This window comes from Salvia hispanica, chromosome 6 (genome assembly GCF_023119035.1).
Source record: "Salvia hispanica cultivar TCC Black 2014 chromosome 6, UniMelb_Shisp_WGS_1.0, whole genome shotgun sequence".
Taxonomy (NCBI): domain Eukaryota; kingdom Viridiplantae; phylum Streptophyta; class Magnoliopsida; order Lamiales; family Lamiaceae; genus Salvia; species Salvia hispanica.
In genome coordinates, this window is record NC_062970.1 from 1,728,268 (window position 1) to 1,752,930 (window position 24,663).

The 24,663-nt window shown below is 37.3% G+C and overlaps 5 protein-coding genes across 8 annotated transcripts; 4 read left to right on the top strand and 1 right to left on the bottom strand.

Moving 5' to 3' along the window:
- Positions 1 to 3,309: 3,309 nt before the first annotated feature.
- On the top strand, positions 3,310 to 13,126 carry LOC125191622. Of its 3 annotated transcripts, none has more exons than XM_048089015.1 (16): positions 3,310 to 3,440; positions 3,625 to 3,707; positions 4,490 to 5,045; positions 5,130 to 5,382; positions 5,762 to 6,057; positions 6,925 to 7,104; positions 7,324 to 8,061; positions 8,208 to 8,302; positions 8,398 to 8,457; positions 8,531 to 8,619; positions 9,487 to 10,050; positions 10,184 to 10,240; positions 10,819 to 10,889; positions 10,986 to 11,043; positions 11,710 to 11,983; positions 12,111 to 13,126. In XM_048089015.1, the coding sequence occupies exons 3-16, from the start codon at positions 4,633 to 4,635 to the stop codon at positions 12,779 to 12,781; spliced, it is 3,819 nt and encodes a 1,272-aa protein (XP_047944972.1). In that variant the 5' UTR covers positions 3,310 to 3,440; positions 3,625 to 3,707; positions 4,490 to 4,632; the 3' UTR covers positions 12,782 to 13,126. The 3 variants fall into 3 exon arrangements, with proteins under 3 accessions (XP_047944972.1, XP_047944974.1, XP_047944973.1); XM_048089017.1 differs by having other exon boundaries at positions 8,211 to 8,302; XM_048089016.1 differs by having other exon boundaries at positions 3,429 to 3,510.
- Positions 13,127 to 13,179: 53 nt separating this feature from the next.
- On the top strand, positions 13,180 to 14,674 carry LOC125191624. Its single transcript, XM_048089019.1, has 3 exons — positions 13,180 to 13,362; positions 14,185 to 14,248; positions 14,345 to 14,674. Exons 1-3 carry the CDS (start codon positions 13,180 to 13,182, stop codon positions 14,416 to 14,418), a joined length of 321 nt encoding a protein of 106 aa, XP_047944976.1. The 3' UTR covers positions 14,419 to 14,674.
- Positions 14,675 to 14,717: 43 nt separating this feature from the next.
- LOC125191623 (mitogen-activated protein kinase kinase 2-like) lies at positions 14,718 to 17,255 on the bottom strand. Its single transcript, XM_048089018.1, has 8 exons — positions 17,056 to 17,255; positions 16,900 to 16,984; positions 16,067 to 16,201; positions 15,734 to 15,961; positions 15,475 to 15,657; positions 15,153 to 15,370; positions 15,016 to 15,061; positions 14,718 to 14,930 (listed from the first exon to the last, which is right to left on the bottom strand). The coding sequence occupies exons 1-8, from the start codon at positions 17,190 to 17,192 to the stop codon at positions 14,835 to 14,837; spliced, it is 1,128 nt and encodes a 375-aa protein (XP_047944975.1). The 5' UTR covers positions 17,193 to 17,255; the 3' UTR covers positions 14,718 to 14,834.
- Positions 17,256 to 19,873: 2,618 nt separating this feature from the next.
- LOC125196980 (protein RETICULATA-RELATED 3, chloroplastic-like) lies at positions 19,874 to 21,565 on the top strand. The gene is made up of 2 exons (XM_048095660.1): positions 19,874 to 19,958; positions 20,367 to 21,565. Exon 2 carries the CDS (start codon positions 20,376 to 20,378, stop codon positions 21,432 to 21,434), a length of 1,059 nt encoding a protein of 352 aa, XP_047951617.1. The 5' UTR covers positions 19,874 to 19,958; positions 20,367 to 20,375; the 3' UTR covers positions 21,435 to 21,565.
- A 173-nt stretch (positions 21,566 to 21,738) lies between these two features.
- On the top strand, positions 21,739 to 23,525 carry LOC125196828 (protein RETICULATA-RELATED 3, chloroplastic-like). 2 transcript variants are annotated; one of them, XM_048095477.1, is made up of 2 exons: positions 21,739 to 21,833; positions 22,197 to 23,525. In XM_048095477.1, the coding sequence occupies exon 2, from the start codon at positions 22,251 to 22,253 to the stop codon at positions 23,304 to 23,306; it is 1,056 nt and encodes a 351-aa protein (XP_047951434.1). In that variant the 5' UTR covers positions 21,739 to 21,833; positions 22,197 to 22,250; the 3' UTR covers positions 23,307 to 23,525. The 2 variants fall into 2 exon arrangements, with proteins under 2 accessions (XP_047951434.1, XP_047951435.1); XM_048095478.1 differs by lacking the exon at positions 21,739 to 21,833 and adding an exon at positions 21,890 to 21,908.
- Positions 23,526 to 24,663: the final 1,138 nt, after the last annotated feature.

Genomic DNA, 24,663 nt, shown 5'->3' on the forward strand with positions numbered 1-24,663 from the left:
GCCAGGGCTGATATTATGTGGCGAGCCTCTTTCCCAACCTTGTGGACACTGATGCACTCACACATGATGCAAATGTACCTTTTGAATTTATCCTTGAGGCTCCTCCGCCCTTCTTCCCTTTTGGATTCAACTTCAACCGCATACGTTTCAAGGAGATTCTCAGCTTTGAAAGCCAATTTTTTTTTTTGCCCTGCTTTTGATCAGTAAATTAGCAATGCGAAGATCCACACATACTTGAGTATGAACGTAGTGGGACCTCTGGAAGTAGGCAAGCTTATTGAATGTTATATTTTAAATTTGATATCTGTATCCACGTTTTGTGGGACCTCAGGAGTCAGGAGGTAGGAAAGCTTTTATGTAATTTGTGTACTATGAAATTTGATTTCTGTATCCACGTTGTGGGTCCCATTTTCGAGCATTGGGAGGCCGATATGTTCTTGCAAAAAGGTTGAAACCTCATCCTTGCCGACAGTATTATAAGGGATTCAATCAGGGTATGTAGTGGCCCGCTAAAGGGGAGGGCCTAACTCAATGTCTTGCTAGAAACCCACCTCCCAAGGCCTCACACTTGTACCTGAGAGGTGTTGCAACTACACGACACAACAGTAGTGGGAAGAGAAGAAAAGCCATTTGTTTCGATACGTGTTTATTTTCTGCGATTCTTCTCCGCATTGTCATCGGAACAAAGGGTTTTTCTTCTCTTTGTGGCTATGTCATCATCGTCAGATAATGGATCGTCGTATCGATTAATATCCCCAAACCCTTGCACATATTTGATCAATTGAAAATCAAGAAATTCAGATAAATGGGAACAGCATTTGAATTTTGAGAAGATAAATTGGTATTTTGCAAAGAAAATTTGAATTTCACCCATAGAGATAATGAATTGAAATAAATATTAGACCGGTACTCATGACATAATAAAATGAACAAATAGTATTTATAAGTGAAAAAAATGATGAAAGAACTTTTTAATTTAAAGTGAGAAAAAACAACTAATCTTTGTATGATTCTAGAACGCATACTCCATGTCTTGTTCTCACTTATTAAAGTGAAAACTTGGAATTGTATTTTTTCCTATTCTTTTCTCTATAGATACCCTATCAATAATTAAACTCGCTACCTAACCAAGTACTCTGAATCTTCTAGATTGAAAACTCATTAATTTGCCCCGGACTTATTCTTGTAAATAAATCCAACAAACAAACAAGATAAACCAAGAAATGGAACAAGAAAAATGGATAAAAGGATAGAGGATGGATTAGTGTTATGGTTTAGGTGAAGAACAAGAAAGAAATCCCAAAGGCACTTTCACATACACACCTAATGGCTCCACAAACTAGCAACACAAGAACTAGCAAGCATACCTTTACAATCAACCTTAGCCCGGCAAAAGATCGAATGCAACCCGAAGGAATTTGATAAGTCTTCAAAAGATGAAGAAGGTGGGCTCTCAAATATGGAGAAATTGTCTCTTACAAATATTCAAAAGCTGAGAATGAAACCCTACAAAAGAGTATTTATACTAAAACAAAAGTAATAGAGAAAATAGTCTCTAAAAGCTTGAAAAATGACATTTTCAGACAAAACGCCCGGTTGGGCGTTTTGAGGCCTTGCCCGGCCGTTTTCTCTGTGGTCGGGCGTTTTGCTTGTTGGACTGCGCGGCTTTCGTAAAACGACCATAACTTCCTCATCCGGGCTACGATTGAGGCGTGTAAGGTACTCACGCGAAGCTCTTTTGACGATGAAGACAAAGGTGGTCTTAGAAGAGCATTTGGATACCATTTTGATAGGAAAATTCTAGTAGTAACAGATTCAGCTATCCTATTTTTTATTATTTTCTTATTTTGTGTAGATTAGTAGTATAAATTAGATCTTGTGTTATTGCTTACTCTATTTATCAACGAAATAATGTCTCAATTATTATTTTGAGATACTCCATCCGTCGCGAATAGGAGTCTCATTTTTTCATTTTAGTCCGTCCGCGAATATGAGTCCCGGTTCACTTTTACCTTAAATGGTAGTAACAGGGTCCCACCTTTACCTAACTCATTTCATTCACATTTTATTTAAAACTAATATATATAAGTGGGACCCTTATTCTATTAACTTTTTTCCATCCACTTTTCTTAACATTTATTAAAACCCGTGCCGCCAAGAAATAGAACTCCTAATGGCGGACAGAGGAAGTATCTACGTTTTAAAGTTTTACATAATACAGAGGAGGAGACCGAGTAGAGTGATTCACGTATTTCCAATTAATAATGTGATAGCTATAACCACGTTGTGGGTCCATTATTATTTATTATCTTCGTGTAGTACTAGTACTACCTTATCTTGTTTCAATAATTCAAGTGAAATGTTGGGTTAAAATTCTAATATCTTATTCTACATCAGCTTGGTAAAGATCCTAGTTCACCTATAAAAGTATGGATAATCCTCCTCTTTATAAGACCTTTTAAGGGGTGAGTGGTCCATTTTTAATACAGTGTCTTTTCTCTTTCATCACTTTAGGATTACGATCGTCCAAAACTAACTATTCCGTCAAATTATAACATTCAATATTTTTAATCCCAATTTTGACCAAATTATCATTTTTGTTGATAATTTTTTAATAAATTCGACAATATTAATTATTATTAGAATAAAATTATATTTAAAATAATATAACTTTTATTTCAAAAACCTTAGTTCTCATTCACGATATTAATCCTCTTCTTCCTCTTTCTTTCATCCACAACTGCGTTAGAAGCGAAGAGCCCTAGTTCTTGAATGACTCAACTGCGTCAGCTATCGAGCGTTCGAGCTACAACTGAGGGTCTGGGTCCGACGAGTGGCAACCGACGTATAGTACCATCAAACTCACCTAATTTTTGAATAAAAAGACAACTACCATCAAGCTCACATCATTCCTTCATTCTAGTGATTCACTCATGCTCTCGAAGACAAGTTGTCTCTTTTCAATATCAAGCAAAGAAATTGAAGGTATTACAAATTTAGGAAAAAGAGAGGCGAAAGAGATTGTTTGAAGACTGGGATTAAAGAAGAGTATGGCTTCTCGGTCCATTGTTTGAAGGACAAAGATTAAATTTTAGAGTGTCAAGAAGAGCGGCACAAATTTTAGTACCCAATGTGTCCACCAATGCTTTACCAAATTTGACCAAATATAAAAACCAATTGGGCTGGATACGTATTTCTCAATGTATGGCCCAATATTTTAATATTTTTTATCTGACAAATAACTTAGGTCCAAATATATTCATAATTATTCACACCTAATGTCCTAAAATGAAATAATTTTCAGATACTCATATATTGATTCTAATTTCTAAATACTATCGGCAAAATTCAGGTGAAAAAAGGAATTATATTTAATAAAACATCTTCTTCCTTTGATTTAACGACCGACTTCTGCTTTCACCGATTTCTTCGATTTTCAGGTGATTAATTTTGCAATTATATTCCAGAATTTCACATTGAATTTTGCCTGGGCATTAATTTCCTGTACACGTACGTTGTGAATTATTGTTTCTGTTCCATAATTGCATAAATTGTGTGAATTTTCAAAACCCTAATTGAACCCTTATTGATGATCGATTATCTAAGATGTTTGTATCATTGCAGAGATTACGAGTTGGAGCTTTGTAGATCAAGCATCTTTTTGAAGATTTTAACAGTGATTCTGACAAAAAAAGTTAACTTTGCAGGTACCCTTTTTTCTAAATGTTTCTGAAAGGATTAGTGCTGTTTTTTATTTCTTCCTAAATTTTGCTGCTGTCAGATATAGTTGGCTATGGTTACTTACTGTTTATTGAATCTGAGTATTTGCTGGTTTTTTCTTTTGATCACATGGTATAATTGAATCCTTGTTGGTAGTTGATGTGGATTCTTAGCTGTGTGAGGAGAAGCATTTATTTTGGATTCTAAAGTTTGTAGGTGATATTTAGATAAATGGATAGTGCAAAAATGTATTTTGAGCAAGTGAGGTGTCCTAATTATGAATGCAAGCTGGTTAATTAAGTGGATTTTTAGGAGCATTAATTAAGCTCAATTATTTTTAACACAAAGGTTCAACATTTAGACTATCTGCGAGAAAGAATAAATCTTTCAGAGAACTCAAGGTAGTTGTTACGGATCGAGATATTAGGAGTCGATATAAAAGTTCCAGATTTGGTATAGAGTTAAAGAAGTAGCATCCATTGAATTATCTGGTTACATTGTTCGATAATATTGATCCAAAGTTGCATTTATAACCTTTTATTTTTAAAGCTTGTACATGCATATAATGGGAAAAATATCCGATGATGGGTGTCTTTGGTCTTTGCTTTGCTGCCATTTAACATTCTGTGTTGATCCCTGCAACGCTCCTTTTATTTCATTCAAAACTGCATTCCATCATCATTTCTGTGTGGGACTTGGAATGCATCTGCAGTGTAGTTTCAGGGTTAAGGTAAATCTCTATATAACATATATTTTGGTTTTCTTTTAGGCACAGGTTTGTCAGTGTCCTGTCGTCATATTCCACCCTTCTGAGCGTTGGTTTGATGCGTATATATTCTAGTAATACAACATTGCCATGCAAGATTGTGTTAACTGGTTTCTCAACACAGATAGTGTGTGGAAACTGATGCCATGTCAGCATCTAGAAAATTTGATATCTCCAGTAGTCCTGATAGGCCATTGTATGCATCTGGCCACCGTGGTTCCTTTGGTACCGCCTCACTGGACAGATCAGGTAGCTTTCGGGAGAACTTGGAGAACCCACTTTTATCAAGTCTGCCAAGTATGACAAGAAGCAATGCATCGGTAACTCAAAATGATGTAGTCAACTTCTTCCATTGTGTGCGTGTTGATCCAAAGTCCATGGTCGTAGATCATAAGTTGAATAGGCCAGCAGATTTTAAGCGGCTTGCTAGTGCTGCTGTTGGTATGCCCCTGGAAGATTTTTTACCGTCATCTTCCAAAAGCAAACTTCTAACTTCTCCCGCACTAGATGACCTCAGGCGCCTAAAATCTGGTGTGCGGGAAAGTGGTACTAAAGCTAGGTAATTGTTACTGATCTTAGCCCGTCCTTATATTTCTTACCCATCTGAAGTGAGCAGCATATTATAATATTCCACCTTCATTAGGGAACGCGTGAAGATATTCAATGACTGTTTATCAGTAGTTAACAAGTGTTTCCCTGCTATTCCATCGAGAAAGAGATCCCGGCTGGATGCCTTGTCAATCGATCGTTCAGCATCTGGGGTGGGTGTTGGGAAAAAGGGATTGCAAAACCATGCTATTTCAAGTGGTTTTGAGCTGGAGCAACAAAAGTCTGAAGGAAGGATAAAGAATGCCATTCCAAGCAAGCGCACTCGAACTTCTATGGCTGATGCTAGGGTTTGTGGTCATTTCCTTCCTTCTTTCTTTCCCAATGTCACTATTTGTCTTTTTCTTCTTTGTTTCTCTGTAAAATTTCCAAAAAGAACTCTGTGTTTTTCTTAAAAAAGGAATCATGATCCCTATTTCTTGTCTTATATTTTTTTATTTTTAAGATTTTGAAGGAAAAATTACTTAATACAGTATATTGAATGACGTGCATGCTTCTGTCAAATTTGGACATTTCTTTCCTATCTGGTAATCGGGTATTAATTATTTGTTTTGCTTATCCATGATATTCTTATCTTGAATTAATGTTGGACTTCCATAGTACTTGATTGGAATTGATCACTGAAACCATTTTTATTGAAGGCCTGACTTTATGTTTTCTTGCATTTAGATGGAAGCACGAGCTAATATCCTTGCAAGACCACCTGCGACTATGGATAAGGACAGGGATGCAGTAAGAATCTCTAGTTCTAATTCAGTTCAGGGTGAGGATCAAACTATATCCATTGCTGTTGATGGTTGGGAGATTTCCAAAATGAAGAAAAAGCGCACGGGTAAAAAGGTAGACAATGCTGGTAGTTCAATGAAGACAAAAGCAGTTGATGGTTATAGGGAACCTAAACAAGGAACACATCCGCGTCTAATTCCCGAAGCCCGTTCAAGGGTGGCTGATGCCTATGGCTTCAGGTATGCCGCACTATAGTTCTGTTGTCAATGATACTGCTGTAATAACAAAATGTGTTTCCAAAAAATTTTCACTCCATTGTCTGTCTGTTGGATGTATATGCAACTCTTAAGATTAATAAGTTCCCTTTCTACTGGTCTATTGGCTGGAGAAATCATCCATTCTCAATCTATTCATACTCATCGGATTCTGCATGAATCAGAGAGATTACATAAACTGCTTGAATTGACATAACATATTTTCCTTTTTGTTACATAGATAAAAGGTGCATAATCTATATAATTTGTATATTTTTCATGTAGAGTAACAAGTTATCCTATTTTTTATGTTCTGTGAAACGTTCTTTTCTTGATATCTATCAATAGCATATTAATTAGGTGAGACTGTCCTGCTTAAAAAAGGACAGATGGCTTTGAGAGCCTATCACCCCAGTTTTCAGGGCATGAATGTCCGTTACATATATATGATGTTTCATGCTCTATATGCTCCGAGAATTGTAAGCTAGGTGTGGATTAAAGATATTAAGGGATTTGATATCTTATAACTGAACGGGAATCCTGTTATCAGATAACGAGCCAAAATATTTCCATGATTTATTCACATTATGTTGCCTGCTAATGATTGTCTTCAGGTCCTATAATTTTTTATTTTTTTAATTGCCACCATATGCTAATACTGTTACATAACAATACTTGATAAGAATGTCTCCAAGGAGGATCATTAATTGAGCACCAAATATCTAGTATTTTCTTTTTCATGCAGTTTCTTCTGTTCTCTATTACTTAGTTCCCTGGTGAAAAAGATATACTGTCGCCGTTCTGAATTTTACCTTTTCATCCCTAGTAACTTAAATAGACTCCTTCACGCAGATCTGGTGCTACTAATGGAGGCGTGGGTCTAGGGAAGAGTGAGGCTACCTCCCAGACCAGTTCAGGCATGCGGTCATCTATGTCTCGGACTGATTCTGAGAACAGTTCTGTTCTCCATGAGAGGAGAGAGCGTTCTAATGGTCAAGAGAAAGAAAGGATGAATCTGAAAGCCGTAAACAAGTATGGAAATACATTTATTTCAGTTTTCACAATTAGTTTCACAGAATTATTTGATGAAACAATATACCGTTTTTGTCTTCATACTGCTGAAAGACCTGTTTTTACAGTTCTCTTAGGCCACACCCACATGCATGAACTATTTTCTGTTCTGTTGCTTCACTTTATTACGCTGCTTTTGTTTCCTGTTCTCTAACATATTTTCTTTCCGACCTTTTAAAGGGCAAATTCACGAGAAGATATCAGTTGCAGTAGCCCTACTTCAGGCTCAAAATCGAATGCTAATGTTCGGGCCCCACGCTCAGTTTTAGTCGGTGGTGTCTCTAAGATGTCTCAAGCAGTGCAACGGTCTGTATCATCTAATGATTGGGATCTTTCTAACTGTACAAACAAGGTTACTGGTGGCCTTGGGGCCAGCAGTCGTAAACGAACCCCTTCTGCTCGGCCCTCATCTCCTGTTGCCAGTTGGGCTCAGAGGCCACAAAAGATTTCTCGAACTGCAAGAAGAACTACTTTATTACCAGTTGTTTCTGGAAATGATGAGGACCCTATTATGGAAGCTGCATCATCTGACATGGTTGTGAATGAGAGGCGTTTTCCTGCCCATACTCCTAAGCAAGCCAAAATAAAATGTGACAATGTCTCTCCAGCTGTATTATCTGAAAGTGAGGGATCAGGTGCTGCTGAAATCAAGTCAAGAAACAAGAATAAGAAGTCTGATGCGCTAGATGAGAAAGGTGTTAAGAATGTCCAGAAAATCTCAGCTCTGCTGCTACCACCAAGGAAAAACAAGGCAGTCAATACAGGTGACCGCGGAGATAGTGTTAGGAGGCAAGGCAGAACTGGTCGAGGATTTACTTCCTCTAGGTCCCTCTTGCCTTTGTCAGTGGAAAAGCTTGGGAATGTGGGAACCACTAAACAAATTAGAAGTTCAAGACTTGGTCTTGACAAGACTGAAAGGTTTAAAGCCAATAATTTTTTCTTTTAATTTTTTTTTGGGTCTAGGTTTTTGTGCTCTTTTCGTTTTTTTCGCTCATCTTGATGGTGTGAACTAGCACTATCTATCAGTCAAGAAACTTCTATGACATGTGAAATCATTTTTGCAGCAGAGCGGGGAGGCCACCTACAAGAAAGCTTTCTGATAGGAAGGCTTATACGCGACAAAAGCATATTACCATTAATACAGGAGCAGATTTCCTTGGTAATCAATTAATTTCAGAATGCATACGATGACATTTGCCTTTTGTGTCCAAATCTTTATTTACCTTTTCTAATAACCTGTATATGTTGATAAAGTTGGTGCTGATGATGGTCATGAAGAGCTTTTGGCTGCTGCAAATGCTGTAACAGACACTGGTATTATTCGTTTTGAGGTTTTAATACTCTCTCATAACTTTCTCCTGGCAATAATATGTATTATTGGATGCAGCTCAAGCCCTATCTAGCCCATTCTGGAAGAAGATGGAGCCTTTATTTCATTTTATCACTGATGTGAATATATCCTATTTGAAAGATCAGGTGAAGTCTATTTGTGTAACGTAACTATTAATTTCAAAATTCCAGCATGAAATGAATTTTGATTAAATGACTTGTGATATATGTTAGATTCCCACGTGTAAAGGTATCTCACAATAGCTATACCTATTAGAGTGTGGCTTGGGGGAAAATATTTTGCTATCTTGTTTTTTGTTATTCTGACTGTGAAACATTGTTGTTGATGGAAGATATGAGGATTATTTCCACATTTGACCCATGGACTTCACTGTTAGCTAGTCATGATATGTAGTCTTTTGCTTGTGAAAATTCAGTGGAGTTAAATTGTAGTATAATATTGCATTTGTTTTCTGATTCTGTTATTATATTACTATAAAAGATTTTAACTCCCTCTCGACAATAAAATTTGTGACATTGTGGACGGCACAGGTTAGTTGGTAGTGTGTGAGTGGAGTAATAGTCTTACTTTAAATGTGTGGTGGATATTGTGAGTTGTGCGGATCCTACTACTATGAATAGAAAGCGTCAAATATTTTTTGGATGAACCAAAAAAGGAAATAATTCACAAATTTGAGACGTCTGCATTGATGTATTGTTGATGCTAATACTTATGTTATTTAATATACTATTTGATTTATTGTTACCCATTTCATCTGAAGTCTGTTTGTCTTCATAAGCAATGAATGTTGTGGTTCTAGGGCTCCTACAATTATAATCAAAGTAATACACACACTATGAATGTCAAGTTGTACTCTATGCAAGTATATAAGAATGAAATTTGAATGATGTTCAACATGTACTGATGATTGAATCTTAGTTTGATGCAGTTTTTCTACGTTTAGTTGCATTTCCGTGTGCTGAAGTCCTCTTTGTAATTTTTCTTCCTTCCAGATTAATTCTGGTACAGCGGTGGACGCACCTGCTCCAGTTCCTCTTGATACAGTTAGCTGCATTTCAGCACCTGACTATGGCTCGAACGAATTTGGGAGAGGTGAGACTGAAGCAAGAAGTGTGGAACTTAGCTCTGAGCATGTTGCTCCTGGAATGGAGAAGCCAGATGAGATTTCTATGTACCAGAGACTTATTGCAGCTTTGATTCCTGAAGAAGAAGATGAATCCGAATATGATGTGCATGAATCTTCATTTGAGATTGAAAAAGATTTCGGATCAAATTCTTTCTGCTCTCACACGTCACCAAGTTGTGACCCTTCTGGATGTCCTACGTTTAATGGTTATGATGTAAATTCAAATGGAAGATCATTTTACGAACTGGAGAAGAACATTATGCCAATTCCTGGCACGGGTTTCTCAAGCTGCGATCATTTGCAAAATGGTTTACACACTAACCAGTCGATACCTAGTACAATATGCTCCGAGTATCAGTATCAAAATATGTCAGTAAATGAAAGACTAATCATGGAAGTTCACAGCATAGGAATCTATCCAGATTTAGTGGTATGTCAGATCTACTCTCTTTAAGGTTTTAAATATACTCCACGTGCTTCTATTCTCTCTTGCTTTTGAAGCCTGCCTTACATTAAATTGTTTCTATACACTTCTGGGTTCTGATCGATCTTATGTGGCACAGAGTGGAGATGAAATAAGTGGAGATATCACTAAGTTGGATGAGAAGTACAAGGAACAGGTAACACATGTTTAAGTATAAAACTTATTCAAATAGAGAAGGGTTTAAGCTTTGCTAATCTGTTTACATGTACATAGTTTTATATTAGGAATACGTAAGCATAAAGCTAAATTTTCCAGATTTGGACTATTGGTCCATATACTAAGAGAAACGGAGTTAAAATCTGTGATACCTGCAGTTCCATCATCCTCATCTGTGCATGTGTGTGGTGAAAGAATATCATATAAAGGGACAGATAAATTTCATCATCATCCTCATCCGTTTTTGTGCTAGTATATCTGGAATCTTGATTAAGATCTTTAACCCGGCACAAATTTGAATATTGATAAACTTTGGTGTAGCTTCTCATAAAGGCTATTTCTTAGATTTATTTGAAACTGGCATTTGAGTTATTGTATTGGGTTCATCTTGAAACCTCCAAGAGAAAACTCTTTTATTTTGATGACGCTTATTATAGATCAGGAATTAGGATGACTGTTAATTTCGGACTCTTCTGTGTATTTTTTTTAGTTCCTTTGTAAGCCTTCTGAAATTTTTATTTTAATAATCCTTCTTATTGGTAATCCCACCATATCTAGGCTTCACGGAAGAAGAGCTTGCTCGGCAAACTTCTATGTTCTGCTACTGATGCTAAAGAGCTCCAGCAGAAGTAAGGATTTTGTTCTCTTTTACTAGCAATATGATATCTAGACAACCTATCTTTCGGTCTTTCCTGATACTAATGTAAGAACCTCATTTTTTGTAGGGAATTTGAAGGGCGTGCTCTTAGCAAACTTGTGGAAATGGCCTATGAGAAGTACATGGTAAGCATCACTATCATCTCGTTCTTCCTCTATTATCCTTATAATATATTGATGTAAGAATTCTTTTAGAGAACCAGTTGACTATAGACTATTTGTTAGTATCAAAAAAAAAAAATTAATGTCATATCTTGTCCTCATTACTAATACTTTCAATATGAATTTCTTACCAATAGACAGAGAGAAACCTGAGAACTTTTTTTCTTCAGCAAAGGTTGTTATCTTTGTTTTGAGAGGCTCTAAGCACCAGCTACTAGGCTTAATTTTTTGAACTGCAGAGAAACAAATACTATAAATTTTTTATCAAATGCTCTAATCACTTGGACATAGCTTCACTCAGATTAAAAGATAAGCAAAGGAAAAAGTATATGATAAAAGGGAAAGCTAAACATACCGTTTTCCTATGTAAAAAGAAACTAGCAATTGCAATCTAATGGTTTAGGTTTAGTATCACTCTGTACATTCATTCGTGTGAAAACAAAAAGAAGAAAAAAGGAAATGAAACGAGCTTGTGAATGGAAGCAAATCATAGTACCAGCTACCTCCACATTTGGTTGTCCGTCTCTTTAAGTTGGATCTGTCCCAGTCTGCTTCAAAATTCAATCTAATATAACTGGTAGCTATTTCTGCTATTGATTAATTGTTATCTTAACTATTTCATCCCTACAGAGTTGCTGTGGACCTAATGCCCATGGGATGAAAAGTGCCAGTGGTAAAATGGCCAAGCAAGCAGCCTTAGCTTTTGTTAAGCGGACTATGGAACGGTACCGGGAATTTGAGGAGACAGGAAAGAGCTGCTTTGACGATCCTCTGTATAAGGATATTTTCCTCTCTGGTGTATCCCGCCTTGTAGATGGACAACCTTTGAACTCCAGCACTAGTAATGAGTCTGGAAAACTGCATCTTGGAGAATCTGGATTCTCTGTCGAAGCTAGAACTTCAGGTAAATTCCAGATAAAATTGCAGGATGCTCATAAATATTTAATTGTGTTATTCCCTGCAAATACTCGTCTTCTCTTAAAGTAGGAACTTCTCTCTTTATGAATACTCTTGTTTTATGGTGTTTTCAGCTCCTCTTGGTGCACATCAGAGCCCCAGTTCAAACAATCAGGATCTTTATTCTTCTGAATTATTTACATCAAATAATCTGGGTTCTGATGAAGTTACTGGTAATGAAGAAAGTTGGTCAAATAGAGGGAAAAGGAGGGAAGTGTTACTTGATAATGTAGGTGGTATTATCAGCAATGGCCTTGGTGGTTCTCTCTCATGCAGTGCAAAAGGAAAAAGAAGTGAGAGGGACAGAGAGGGAAAAGGAAACAACAGAGAGAGCTTCCCCAAAAATGGAACTACAAAAATTAGTCGCACTGTATCAGCCTCTGTCAAAGGTGATAGAAAGTCCAAGGCAAGACCCAAGCAGAAAACTGCTCATTTGTCTGCTTCAGTCAATTGTTCGGGAAATATGGGAGAACAAACAAAAGGAATATTCTCAGCAACGCTGAAATCAAGTGAGAATAGCCAAAGTAACTTTGGCAAGGATGAGAACAACTATTCCAATGACATATTGGAGGAACCAATTGATTTATCTGGACTGCAACTGCCTGATATGGATGACTTAGGTGGTAATGGAGAGGACCTAGGATCATGGTTGATGAATATTGACGATGGGTTACATGATAATGATTGTATTGGTGGCCTTGGAATCCCAATGGATGACCTGGCAGGGTTGAATATGATGATTTGAGAACTCAATGTTGTAAATTCTGTGCCCATATATACAATTACAAAAAGAAAAAAGAAAGAAAAGTTGGCCACTGACAATTGAGTTTGTGCCATTGTCCGGACCATGAGCTCAGCTTGAGTGATTATGGAGTCTCTCTTTTTCCTACTTAAGGATTATGTGTGTAATCAGAGGCTGTTGACAGTTGACTGTAAAGATCTTTTTGTTCGACTTCGACATATAAGCCCACATCTCAGTTGTACGGTCTTAGTAAAGATTATTTTCGTTGTAGCAATTACAGATCAGGAACAATTCCCCCTGTACATACATAAGTTATATATATTCTAATAAAATCATACTTTTGCTGAATTAGCACTGTTCACTGTTGTACTGGCTGGTGAGGTGTTAATAGTCTTTCGCCTATGAGGGCATCTTGTCATAACGTATCTAGTTTTTTCATGAACTTACATTTTACATCAGTTTTCATTGTTGCTACAGTTCTAACCTCTTGCAGACGTGAAGGCTTTGATGATAGTATGCTGGCTTGTGACCATCCTGCGTTTCCATGGAGGACGAAGTGTATATATAATATATTGCTGGTCAAGGTAAGTGGTGATATATGGAATAGGAGAGGCTGTTGTATTCATTTGAGGTACTGCTTATAGAGGCCTATAGTTAAGTTTACCTTTTAACATGACAATCAAACTATCTAGAGCCATTCTTGTTGATTTATGTAGTTTTACTTAATGGTTTTGTGGCAACTTCTGCACTTCAGTATATTCAACTAAAAAATTATGCTTCTTCTGAAGTCCGGAATCAATTGAAAACCTATCTGATCCTGCCATTGGGGTATAATGTTTTCATGTTCCAGATGACATTAGGGTCTTTTTGCTTTGGATGATTAGATATGACAAGTCAAGATAGGGTTATGTTTTATAACTATGTTTGGAGCATATATAATTCTAGGATGCTCTAAACTTAATGGTTCGATGAATTTGCTAATCAATTTTAACTTGACTTCATCAGGCTTTAAGGTAGAGGCTGGGCTGATAAGGGAGTTTGTTAAATTTTATCTAGAATCTTCATTACTCATTTAAAGCCACTAATCTGTCAATTCGGATGTAATTGTTGCTGTGAGTCAAGCCTGTCTCGAGGAATTCTGTGTATTTTATTTTGTTCATGTTTCACACTGAACTTATTCCGTCATCCCATTTATGGAAGCATGCTACTTGAAAGCTCTTTCTCAAACCTATAGGAGGCATAAGTTATCTTACAATCCCTTTATCACACGAGTTTGTTGCAACATTTGAATGATGCATTCTTTTCTCTGTATTTCATCAGCTTTAACGCCATGAGCAGACTCTTCTGTTTCTGCTTTTAGGCTTCTGGATTTTTGTTGTATTACTCATGTTCTTAATCCGTTATAGATGTTTAATGTGTCCACCATCATTTTCCACGAAGTTTTCGGAAGGCTGCTTTCCACGTTAAAAGGTGAGCATAGCATGTATTGAGTAACATTGCTGGTTGGTGGAAGTTGCATTGGCTTTCGAGGTTTGTTTGGGATATTTTGATTTGGTTTGTTTTTAGATCTCCAAAAGTTCGTGTTCGTGAAGGTCCAGTTCTCCTGCGTCACATCCTTCCCACCTACTGTATTTTACTAGGGCGCATATCGTGCACCTTGATGAGGAAGGACTTGCTCTTCGTTGCGCCTTTTGAACCCGTGAGCATCGACAGCTTGCAGAAAGTTGAACTTGTGCTAGTCAGTAAGCTCCCACCTGTCTTTGATTCATACTTTTGTTTTTGTTTTGCAGAATTAGAAGCTATTGCTACCCTTTTCTTTTTAGGTCTTCACTAATTGTTTTTACTGTATTTTTGGACTTGTGAAGTATACTTCTTGAATGGATTGCTAAACATATACTACTACTTGTCAAGATTAATTGATGATTATGGGGTTTCAAAATTCAAAGACATCCCAAATTTGGGGGTGATTCACGAGATTCTCTATTTCCAACCGTCTTCATTTTACAATAGTACAAAATTAATTCCAACTCCTAGAAGCATGCTTGTCATAACATGGTTAGATTCGAACCTCCTCCCGTGGAGGTCCTGCGCTCGTCAAGTACATGGCTAGATCAACGCCAAGCTCGTCGTACATAGTGATAAAAGGATGTGCCTGCATTTAATCACATTAATCATCAACCACCATAACCATCAATATATCATCAAAATAATGAAACAAACAACTAGTTTCTAATCACCATGAGTTCGTTCGCAGAAAGTCTATCCTTTGGATCCTTCTGCACACTGAGAAAGTTACAACAAGACAACATCAATTCTCACACTCATTAAATCATCAAAAGTTAGATTAGGATTAGGAGTAGTATGAGTATGGTACCAAGAAGAAATGAAAGAGCAGAACTCAGTCGAAAATACATCAGAAGATGCATAAGGTGCCGGTTGATCCACAATAGCATTCATCAGATCGTAGAAGGCCCACCCTCCCGGCTGTGGTGGGGAGAATGGAAACTTCCCCGTTGCACACTCTAGCAGGACCAACCCGAGGCTCCAGATATCACTTTTGTAACCATATGGGCCTGCCCGGATTCTCTCTGGCTAAAATGGACACATTTAACAAACAACAATAAATACTCAGATTTGGTTAGATGGCATAAAAACAGCAGCACAACGCTATTTGAACAAACATCGTGATTACTTACAGACATGTACATGTACGTGCCAGTGAATGTATCAGCCACACTAGACGTGCTATTGAGCATTGCACTAACACCAAAGTCGGTTATCTTGACTTCGCCTCTGTGGTTTATCAGCAGATTCGAAGGTTTCATGTCCCGGTGGATAATGTGTTTTTTGTTATGAAGATACCACAAGCCTTTCAGTACCTAAACAGCTATGCTAACAGTTAGAACACTTCTTAAAGCCAAGAACTAATGATCATTGCTTGAATCAAAACCCCACCTGCTTACAGATTGCTGCAAGATACGGCTCGGGGATCATGTTAACCTTCTTCATAAAATCTGCAAGAGACCCGCCGTCCATGTACTCCAAGATTATGTAGATTGCACCGTTTTCATAGAAAGATCGGTAGAAGACTACAATGTAAGGGGACTGTGTTGCTGATTCATTGATTTTTAGCTCTCTTACTATATGCATACGAGTAGACTCTTCGACGTTTGTTTGAATGACCTGATCAAAGTAAAAGTTGGGATAAAGGATACTGCAATGTAATTATAATACTAGTAATGTAACTAATGCAAGAAGACAATTAGGGAATGTTTTGATCTTGAATACCTTGAGAGCAAAGAATTGGGCTGTCCACTTATGCTGCACCAAGTGCACAATGCCGCCATTCCCTTTACCGATTACTCGAACAACATCAAAGTCTGCTAAGCTCAACTGGTTATCGGATGGCTGGATTAGTGCTGACTGAAACAGATGACAAATGTAAGTCCCAAACTGGGAGTCTCTACACTTGGAAAATATCACAAACTATTTATACGTTCAGTACATTTACTTTTACACTTCGTTGCAATAGTTCTCGAAGCTCTCAAGATCAAGACAAGTTTATCGATCCATGATTTTCTTCTTAAAACGTATAAATATGAAGATACAAATTACACTGATTTCAAAAGTTGGTACATTGACTACCATGTAAATAGCTATGTAAGACAACACACAACACAATAGCATCATCACGAATCAATAAGGACATGTTTGGTGTGATGGAATTAAGGTGCGAATGGAATGACATTCCTATCAGTAAGGACATGTTTGGTATGATATTTTCGCACGAATCTTCGTCCTATTCGGATTCAACATTTCATTCTTTGACAAAATTCATCCTTTTATACTTTATGATTTCCCAGTTTCACCCCAAGAATTTGTGTTCCTTGTGTATAACCAACCAAAGAAAACATCAAAAATTTAGCTTTCCTTTCCTACATTCATATCTTCATACCTCAATTCCATTTCATCACCATCACCATCACCATCATACCAAACAAGTCCTAAGAATGCACTATTCATTCATAAAAACCTAAAATTTCCAACATTCCAACCCAAACCCCAAATCAAAAAAAGCAACTGAATCAAAATCATCATTTCAATCAAACAAAAACACATACAGCTTGAACTTCATTCTCAGAGACAAGCTGCACTCCATCTTTGTTCACCAACAAATCACCGCCCTCAATCGCCCCAGATCCCGTCCTATCATTCAAAAACCAACAATTAATCCCAAAATCAAACACCGCAGACAAACAGCAGCAGTAAGTGTTTACACGAAGTTAGAGAGAGAAGCTTCGTCTGGAGGAGGGAGGGAGAGCTTGAGAGCCGGAGCTAGATGCCCCTTCTTCATTTTCATGGCTTGTTTTCCCTCCTCTTTAGCTGCTGCATCATCTCCTCGTTGCTGCTCCATTTTGGTGTGGAGCAGAGCAGAGCAGAGACAAATGGAAAGTCTTTATGAGTAAACTCAATAAATTCCAAAGCGTGGGGATAATAAATAATGGAAACTTAAGCTCTATATTCAGTGCTTTTAAGTAAGTGGATTGCGACATTTGACAAAATATAATACTCCCTCCGTCTCACTTTTCCGTCTCACTTTAGGAGTCCCGGTTGAGTTCGGCACGGGTTTTAAAAAATACAAAAGAAAGTTGGTGAAAAAAATAATGGAATGTGGGTCCTACTTTTTTATATTAGTGTGGAATGTGGGGCCTAATACCATTTATGGAAATTCCAACCGGGACTTCTAAAGTAGGACGGAGGGAGTAGTATTATATTATTTCTCGTTTGATGCATGTTTAACGTTATTTATTCTTTGATACATTGATAGATAAATAAATGAATCGAGCTTTCTTTTATTAAAATAATTATATAATAAATAATACTGATAATAAATATTATAACAAAAATAAATGTATAAGATCATTTTCAACTATACACCAAAAATGAGTTTTGGTGTAGAAATCTTCTCCAACCACACACCAAACTCAAATCATATTTGGTGTTATTGCAAAAGTTTTATGAGACAAAATCCCAAACATAGCGTAAATCTTAAATTTAGTGTAAATGGTTGGAGTAAAATTATTTTTGGTGTGATATATACTCAAAAATAGATTTGAGTTTGGTGTAAATGATTGGAGATGACCTATGTAAAATAAATAGTAACTGAATGGTAGCATAAGATATGTAGTATATGAAGAAATATTTATGAGTTCAATAAATCAATATTAAACTATAAGGTCATATTTGATAGGGGTGATAATAACTCATTTAGGGATAGAATTTTATGTACAAATTTGTTCATAAAATTTCATCCATAGATGCGCTATCACTCCTACCAAACATGGTCTTAGATCATAAAATTGGGTTGAATTCTTGCAAGTTAATGAAGTATCAATTTTTCTCAATTGTTTCATACATGTACACAACGATGAATTTGGTGATGCTCAACATTATTCAGAATGAGGTTGTTTAAGCATAAGTTCTACTATTTCCTTATCTTTTCCTTCATCATAGACATTGTTTTGTACACATTTGTGATAGCGGAGAAAATTTTTTTGGAACTCTTAGTTTAATACTCCATTTTTAATTTTCTTGGGATTTAATGAGAAAATTTGACCAAAATTTTCAACTGAAACTATAAACCATTACATCCTTTTAATGATGAAATCTGGGATGGATGCATCACCTTGTTGAATGAATTTACGGTCTTTGGTATTACTCAAAGATGGCAACTTTTTTATTTTATTTTTTGCATTCATACAGTTTTTCAACGAATTGATACATAGATCTTCATCACCATGAATTCATGCAACAAGGCGACTGTAGATCTTCGTGATTTTAAGTTTGATGTAGTAAATGGGAGTAAAGTTATTATTCCCTCCGTCCCACAATACTTTCCCGCGCCCGCCAATCTCGGCTTCTATGTCATTTTGTTTACTCATATACTTTTCTGATTAAGAAATGTAAACAAGTGTAATTAAAATTCTATTTACTGCAAAACGGCAAATAATAATGATACACCTACAAAATGTCAATTTAATGATATGAACACAATAGCGCCCATAAAAACACGAGGCAACAAAATGTCTATACTATTTTTGGTATCAAAAGGAGTTAACTAATTTTATTAAGTAAATGTGTTTTATTTCATTTGTTAAGATTTGAAATTAATTAGAAAAAACAAAAATAAATAACGGGTTTATCAAGTTAGAGTTTCATTTTTTTTTCTTAAAGAATATCAATTCACAAGTTATATTTCATAGTAATTAATATGACCATCCTTATAAACATAATATTCGAGCTTTATAGTGTTTGCATGCCTCAGAAAATAGCAAAATTGTATATTCTTGTAATCATGTCCGTGGTTACAATAATTTACAATATCACAAAATTACAAAATTTTGTCAATAGTGTAAAGTCGCAAAATTCTAATGAACCAGGTTCGCACTTAGGTTTCAGAAAGAGAGATGGTTACGAGCAAATTAGGATGCAAGGAAAGGTCTGATGGCGATGATGGAACAAAGAGGTGATCTCTCATGCACTCTGATTGGCAATTCCAAAGAGTAATATTCTTTAAGGACGGACGAAAAATGAAATAATTCATATTGTTTTTTTTTTGGTAATTACCATTGGTACCGGTTGGCCCAGTGACTATTCGTCGCGTTGACTTGTAGGCACCTTAATGGGTGGGTCAGCTGGCCCAAGGATTTAAAGTTGCTCCATTCTTGCCTAGGGATTGATCCCCTAACCATTTGATTAAGGATGAACGAGTCTCATGCCACTCGATCTCACCCCTTGAGTTCATACTTTTTTTATTATTTGTAACTGATATTCAAGATATATCTATATATTTACGTCAACCTACCTATTTTTTCAAGTTTTGTTTTTATACTCATATAATACTCAATTCATTCACAATTTAACAACTCATTTTTCATTTGAATAAGTGAAATCCAACCTCCATTAAATCATTACACTCTTTATTCCTCATAAATCCATTCAAAAGAAGAAAAAACCACATTCATCATGTAACATTAGTGGGCCTAAAGGCCCATTTATCGTCTTAAATTGAGCCAGAATTAGGTGAGAGGGGCCCAATATTTGTCTGCCGCTATATAAAATGTGTCACCAACTCTCTCTCAACAAGTGATGCACTGATTCTCAACAGCCGAAATCCAAGGTTCATTTCTTCATTTCCTATGATTCCCATTTTCTCGCACGTTGTAGCATTATTTTATTGATGATTGTTGCTTACTTATGATTCAAAAAATGTTTTCTCTATGATGTCACTGCTAAAGATTTAATTTTTTTGGTCTATTAAATCTTTTGCACTTCAATTAAGTTGGTGATGTATCAGATTTTGTAATCGATTTGATTTATGTTTAAATTAGGGTTTTAGGTTTCAGAGCTGATGATCTCCGCTTTTATGTGTTAATACACATTGATCTTCAGCTAAAGATCTTGAATTTGCTTGATTTGTGTAGTTAAATTATGTCACCTTTGAGATTTGATTTGATTTGATTTGATTTGTTTCTAGAATCAGTTTAGGGTTAGAAGGAGTGATCTGCTTGATCTGATTTGTTTACAGTGATAAAAGATGGCGGCGATGGCTCAGCTTCGCTTCTCACCCCTTGCTGGTAGCTACGGCTGCCCTAGCGGTGGTCGAGATTCTTCGCTAATATTCGCCGAAAATACCTCTGTATCGTTCCCATTGTTGAAATGCCGTGGAAATTCGATAGGGAGTCTTGATTTAAAGAGTAGATTTCATTTGCCATGTGCTGGGGGTGGCGGAGATATAGGCGTTGGACGAGGTAGTGGTGGTGGTGGTGGTGAAAACGGAGGGTGGAGCGGTGGAGGGGATTCGGATGAATCCAAGTCTCCATCATCGGGTAGTTTTGGACCGATTGGGGCTTTTCTCAATGGATGGAGATCGAGGGTTGCTGCTGATCCGCAGTTCCCTTTCAAAGTCCTCATGGAAGAGTTGGTTGGTGTTAGTGCTTGCTGTTTAGGGGACATGGCCTCGCGCCCGAATTTCGGCCTCAACGAGCTTGATTTCGTGTTTTCGACTCTTGTTGTTGGCTCCATCATGAATTTCGTGCTGATGTATCTCCTGGCCCCGACCATGTCCTCAGCGAGCGTGTCCTTGCCTGGCATTTTCGCCAGCTCTCCAACGAGCCACATGTTTGAACCCGGGGCTTATAGCTTGATGAGTAGGTTAGGGACTTTCGTGTACAAAGGCACTCTGTTTGCAGGTGTTGGGTTCGCAGCTGGACTCTTTGGAACCGCCCTTTCGAACGGGCTGATCAAGATGAGGAAGAAGATGGACCCCACTTTCGAGACGCCAAACAAGGCTCCGCCAACGGTTCTGAACGCCATCACTTGGGCGATCCACATGGGCGTCAGCAGCAATCTCCGATACCAGACGCTGAACGGGATTGAGTTCTTGTTAGCTAAGGGAGTTCCGCCTGCTGTTTTCAAGACCTCGGTGGTCGGGTTGAGGTGCTTGAACAACATCCTCGGAGGGATGTCTTTCGTCGTCTTGGCCAGGTTGACGGGGTCGCAGAGTGTCGATGGAGGGAAGGGAGACGAGAGTGAGAAGCTCGTGAGCGAGACCGAGTCGGACGAGTTCCTAGTTAGGGAATCGGCCTCCAAATGATTAGATGAAATGGTTTGACGCTTAGTTCTCAAATTTACTTGGGCTGTGCTATTGAATTAGTTCCCTTTCTTGTACAATGGTTTGATTTAGGAACTTGAAGAACTAAGAATAAAGTTATGGTTTTGATTGTTGTTTCTGTGTTAATTTTGATGCAGTTGGGAATGGGGGCTTTCATATTCATCTTTAGCATCTCAATTTTATTTGATATAAGCATATCTTATAATCACTAAACATAATTTTACAATAGTAGTGGGCCTAAAGGTCCATTTCTCTTCTTAAATATACAAACCATAGTTAGGTGAGTGGGCCCAAAAGTAGCCGGCCGCTATATAAATACTTGACAGCACATTTCTCTCTCACCTCTCTCAACAAGTGTTGCTGTGTTCTTCAAAACCCAAGGTTCATTTCATATGATTACCCCTTTCCCATTTTTCCGCACGTTGTAATGTTATTTAATTGTGAATTTTTGCTTAGGTATGATTCATAAAATGTTTTCTCTATGCTTGTGATGTCACTGCAAATGGTTCTATTTTTTTGTTAATTAAATAATGTGAACTTAGAGTAAGCTGGTGCTGAATCAGATTCTCGGAAATCGATTTTATTTTGTGTGAATTAGGGTTTTAGGTATTGAAGTTGATGATCTCTGCTTTTATGTGTTAATTCGCATGCATTTACTGGATTTTAGTGGATTTGTGCAGTTAATTTGTATCACCTGCTATATGAATGAGATTTGATTTGATTTGATTTGTTTCTACTGTTTAGGACGAGTGATCTGCTTGATCCGATTAGGTTTAGCAGTTTTGTTAGGGATAAAAGATGGCTGCGATGTCTCAGCTTCGATTCTCCCCTCTTGCTGGCAGCTACGGCCGCCCTAGCGGTGGCCGAGATTCTGCCCTATTACTCGCCGATAATACTTCAGTGTCGTTTCCCTCGTTGAAATGCCGTGGAAATTTGATAGGGAGTTTTGATCTGCATAGTAGATTTCATCTACCGTGTGCTGGGGGTGGCGGAGATATAGGCGTTGGACGAGGTGGTGGTGGAGGTGGTGGTGGAAACGGAGGGTGGAGCAGCGGTGGAGGGGATTCCGATGAATCCAATTCGTCGGGTAGTTTTGGACCGATTGGGGCTTTTCTCAATGGATGGAGGTCTAGGGTTGCTGCTGATCCGCAGTTCCCTTTCAAAGTCCTGATGGAAGAGTTGGTTGGTGTTAGTGCTTGCTGTTTAGGGGACATGGCTTCGCGCCCGAATTTCGGCCTCAACGAGCTGGATTTCGTGTTTTCGACTCTTGTTGTTGGTTCCATCATGAATTTCGTGCTCATGTATCTCCTGGCCCCGACCATGTCCTCAGCGAGCGTGTCCTTGCCCGGCATTTTCGCCAGCTCTCCAACGAGCCACATGTTTGAGCCCGGGGCTTATAGCTTGATGAGTAGGCTGGGCACGTTCGTGTACAAAGGCACTCTGTTTGCAGGTGTTGGGTTCGCAGCTGGACTTCTCGGAACCGCCCTTTCGAACGGGCTGATCAAGATGAGGAAGAAGATGGACCCCACTTTCGAGACGCCAAACAAGGCTCCGCCAACGGTTCTGAACGCCATCACTTGGGCGATCCACATGGGCGTCAGCAGCAATCTCCGATACCAGACGCTGAATGGTATCGAGTTCTTGTTAGCTAAGGGAGTTTCGCCTGCTGTTTTCAAGACCTCGGTGGTCGGGTTGAGGTGCTTGAACAACATCCTCGGAGGGATGTCTTTCGTCGTCTTGGCCAGGTTGACGGGGTCGCAGAGTGTCGATGGAGGGAAGGGGGACGAGAGTGAGAAGCTGGTGAGCGAGACTGAGTCGGACGAGTTCCTGGTTAGGGAATCGGCCGCCAAATGATCACACCGGAGATGAGATGGTTCCCTTTTATGTACAATCGTCTACGTTAGGAGCTTGTAGAACTAAGAAATAAAGCTATGGTTTTGATGGTTGCTTGTGTTTTTATTTCAAGAGTGTGGATCTTTTGTTATCGGCTGTAATTTTTATTTCTCGAATTAGGCTGATATATGCACATGGATACTAAGTTGGTTTTATAGTTGGAATGCACATTTTGTGGTACATGATTTATCTTCAATTTTTGTAGTGCTCAAACTGTTATCTATGCCCGCAACAATATTTCCAAAATTTTCACACAAAGGCCACTTCCACTTTGCAATATTATTACGTACCTTTATACTAAAAATTTGCAAAATTTATACTATACATTATACATCATAATATAATATCAATAAATTAAATACAAATTTTATGCTCGTTATTGTGAAAACAGGAAATTTAATTTTAAAAATGTTCCTGAATTCATTTCGTTATTATCAGTATATTAAATTTCAGATACCTAAAAAATATAAAAAATACATAACATAAGATTTGGTATCACTAGATTCACTACATCCATGGACCATGATTATTGATTCATATCTTTATAATATGCATAGTATTTTCATCGTGGAATTGAAGACGCCTATAAAAATATTTAAAAAATATTGTAAGATTTCAAATTCATAATCTAATTATGAATGTATGATAAAAGAAACATTGCCATTTTTTCGACATTCTATTATTTATTATACTCCATAATTATCTCTTTTTTGTTATCAATTTTTCTCGCTACCTACTACTCATCTGTCATCACAATTGTTCCCCACAACTATTAATGGCTTGGACCCATCATCACGATCTTAATTCTTAACCCTATCTTTACATGGAACAACTCTATACATTTATTTAGAAACCCAATACATTCGTAATCTAAATTCCTTATTGTCAAACATAAAGTAATAAAATGAAAATTGTAACATTTTAATTTGTACTATAATCAAACAGCTTAGATTTCAAAATATATTGGCAATATTGCTATAATATGTTCAACAAACCATTCATATTCTTCTACTTCTATGATACTGTTTATTATATTGCGACAAATTATCTCACACATTAATTAAATCCCGGACCTAGCTCGGATAAGAGATCCGAGATTGACTCATGATAATTTTGTTTTTAGTCGCCATTTCGTTACTAACTACGTTAATTTTTAGATAGCCAGAAAATATAAAAAAAATATATAATATTGATTTGGAATCAATAATAGTAGTTGGGTATATGTGTAAAAGAAATACTATAGCTCTTTATTGTAAAACATTATTCTTTGATTCATATGTTTATTATCTGCATGGAATTTCATCGCAAAATTCTCTTA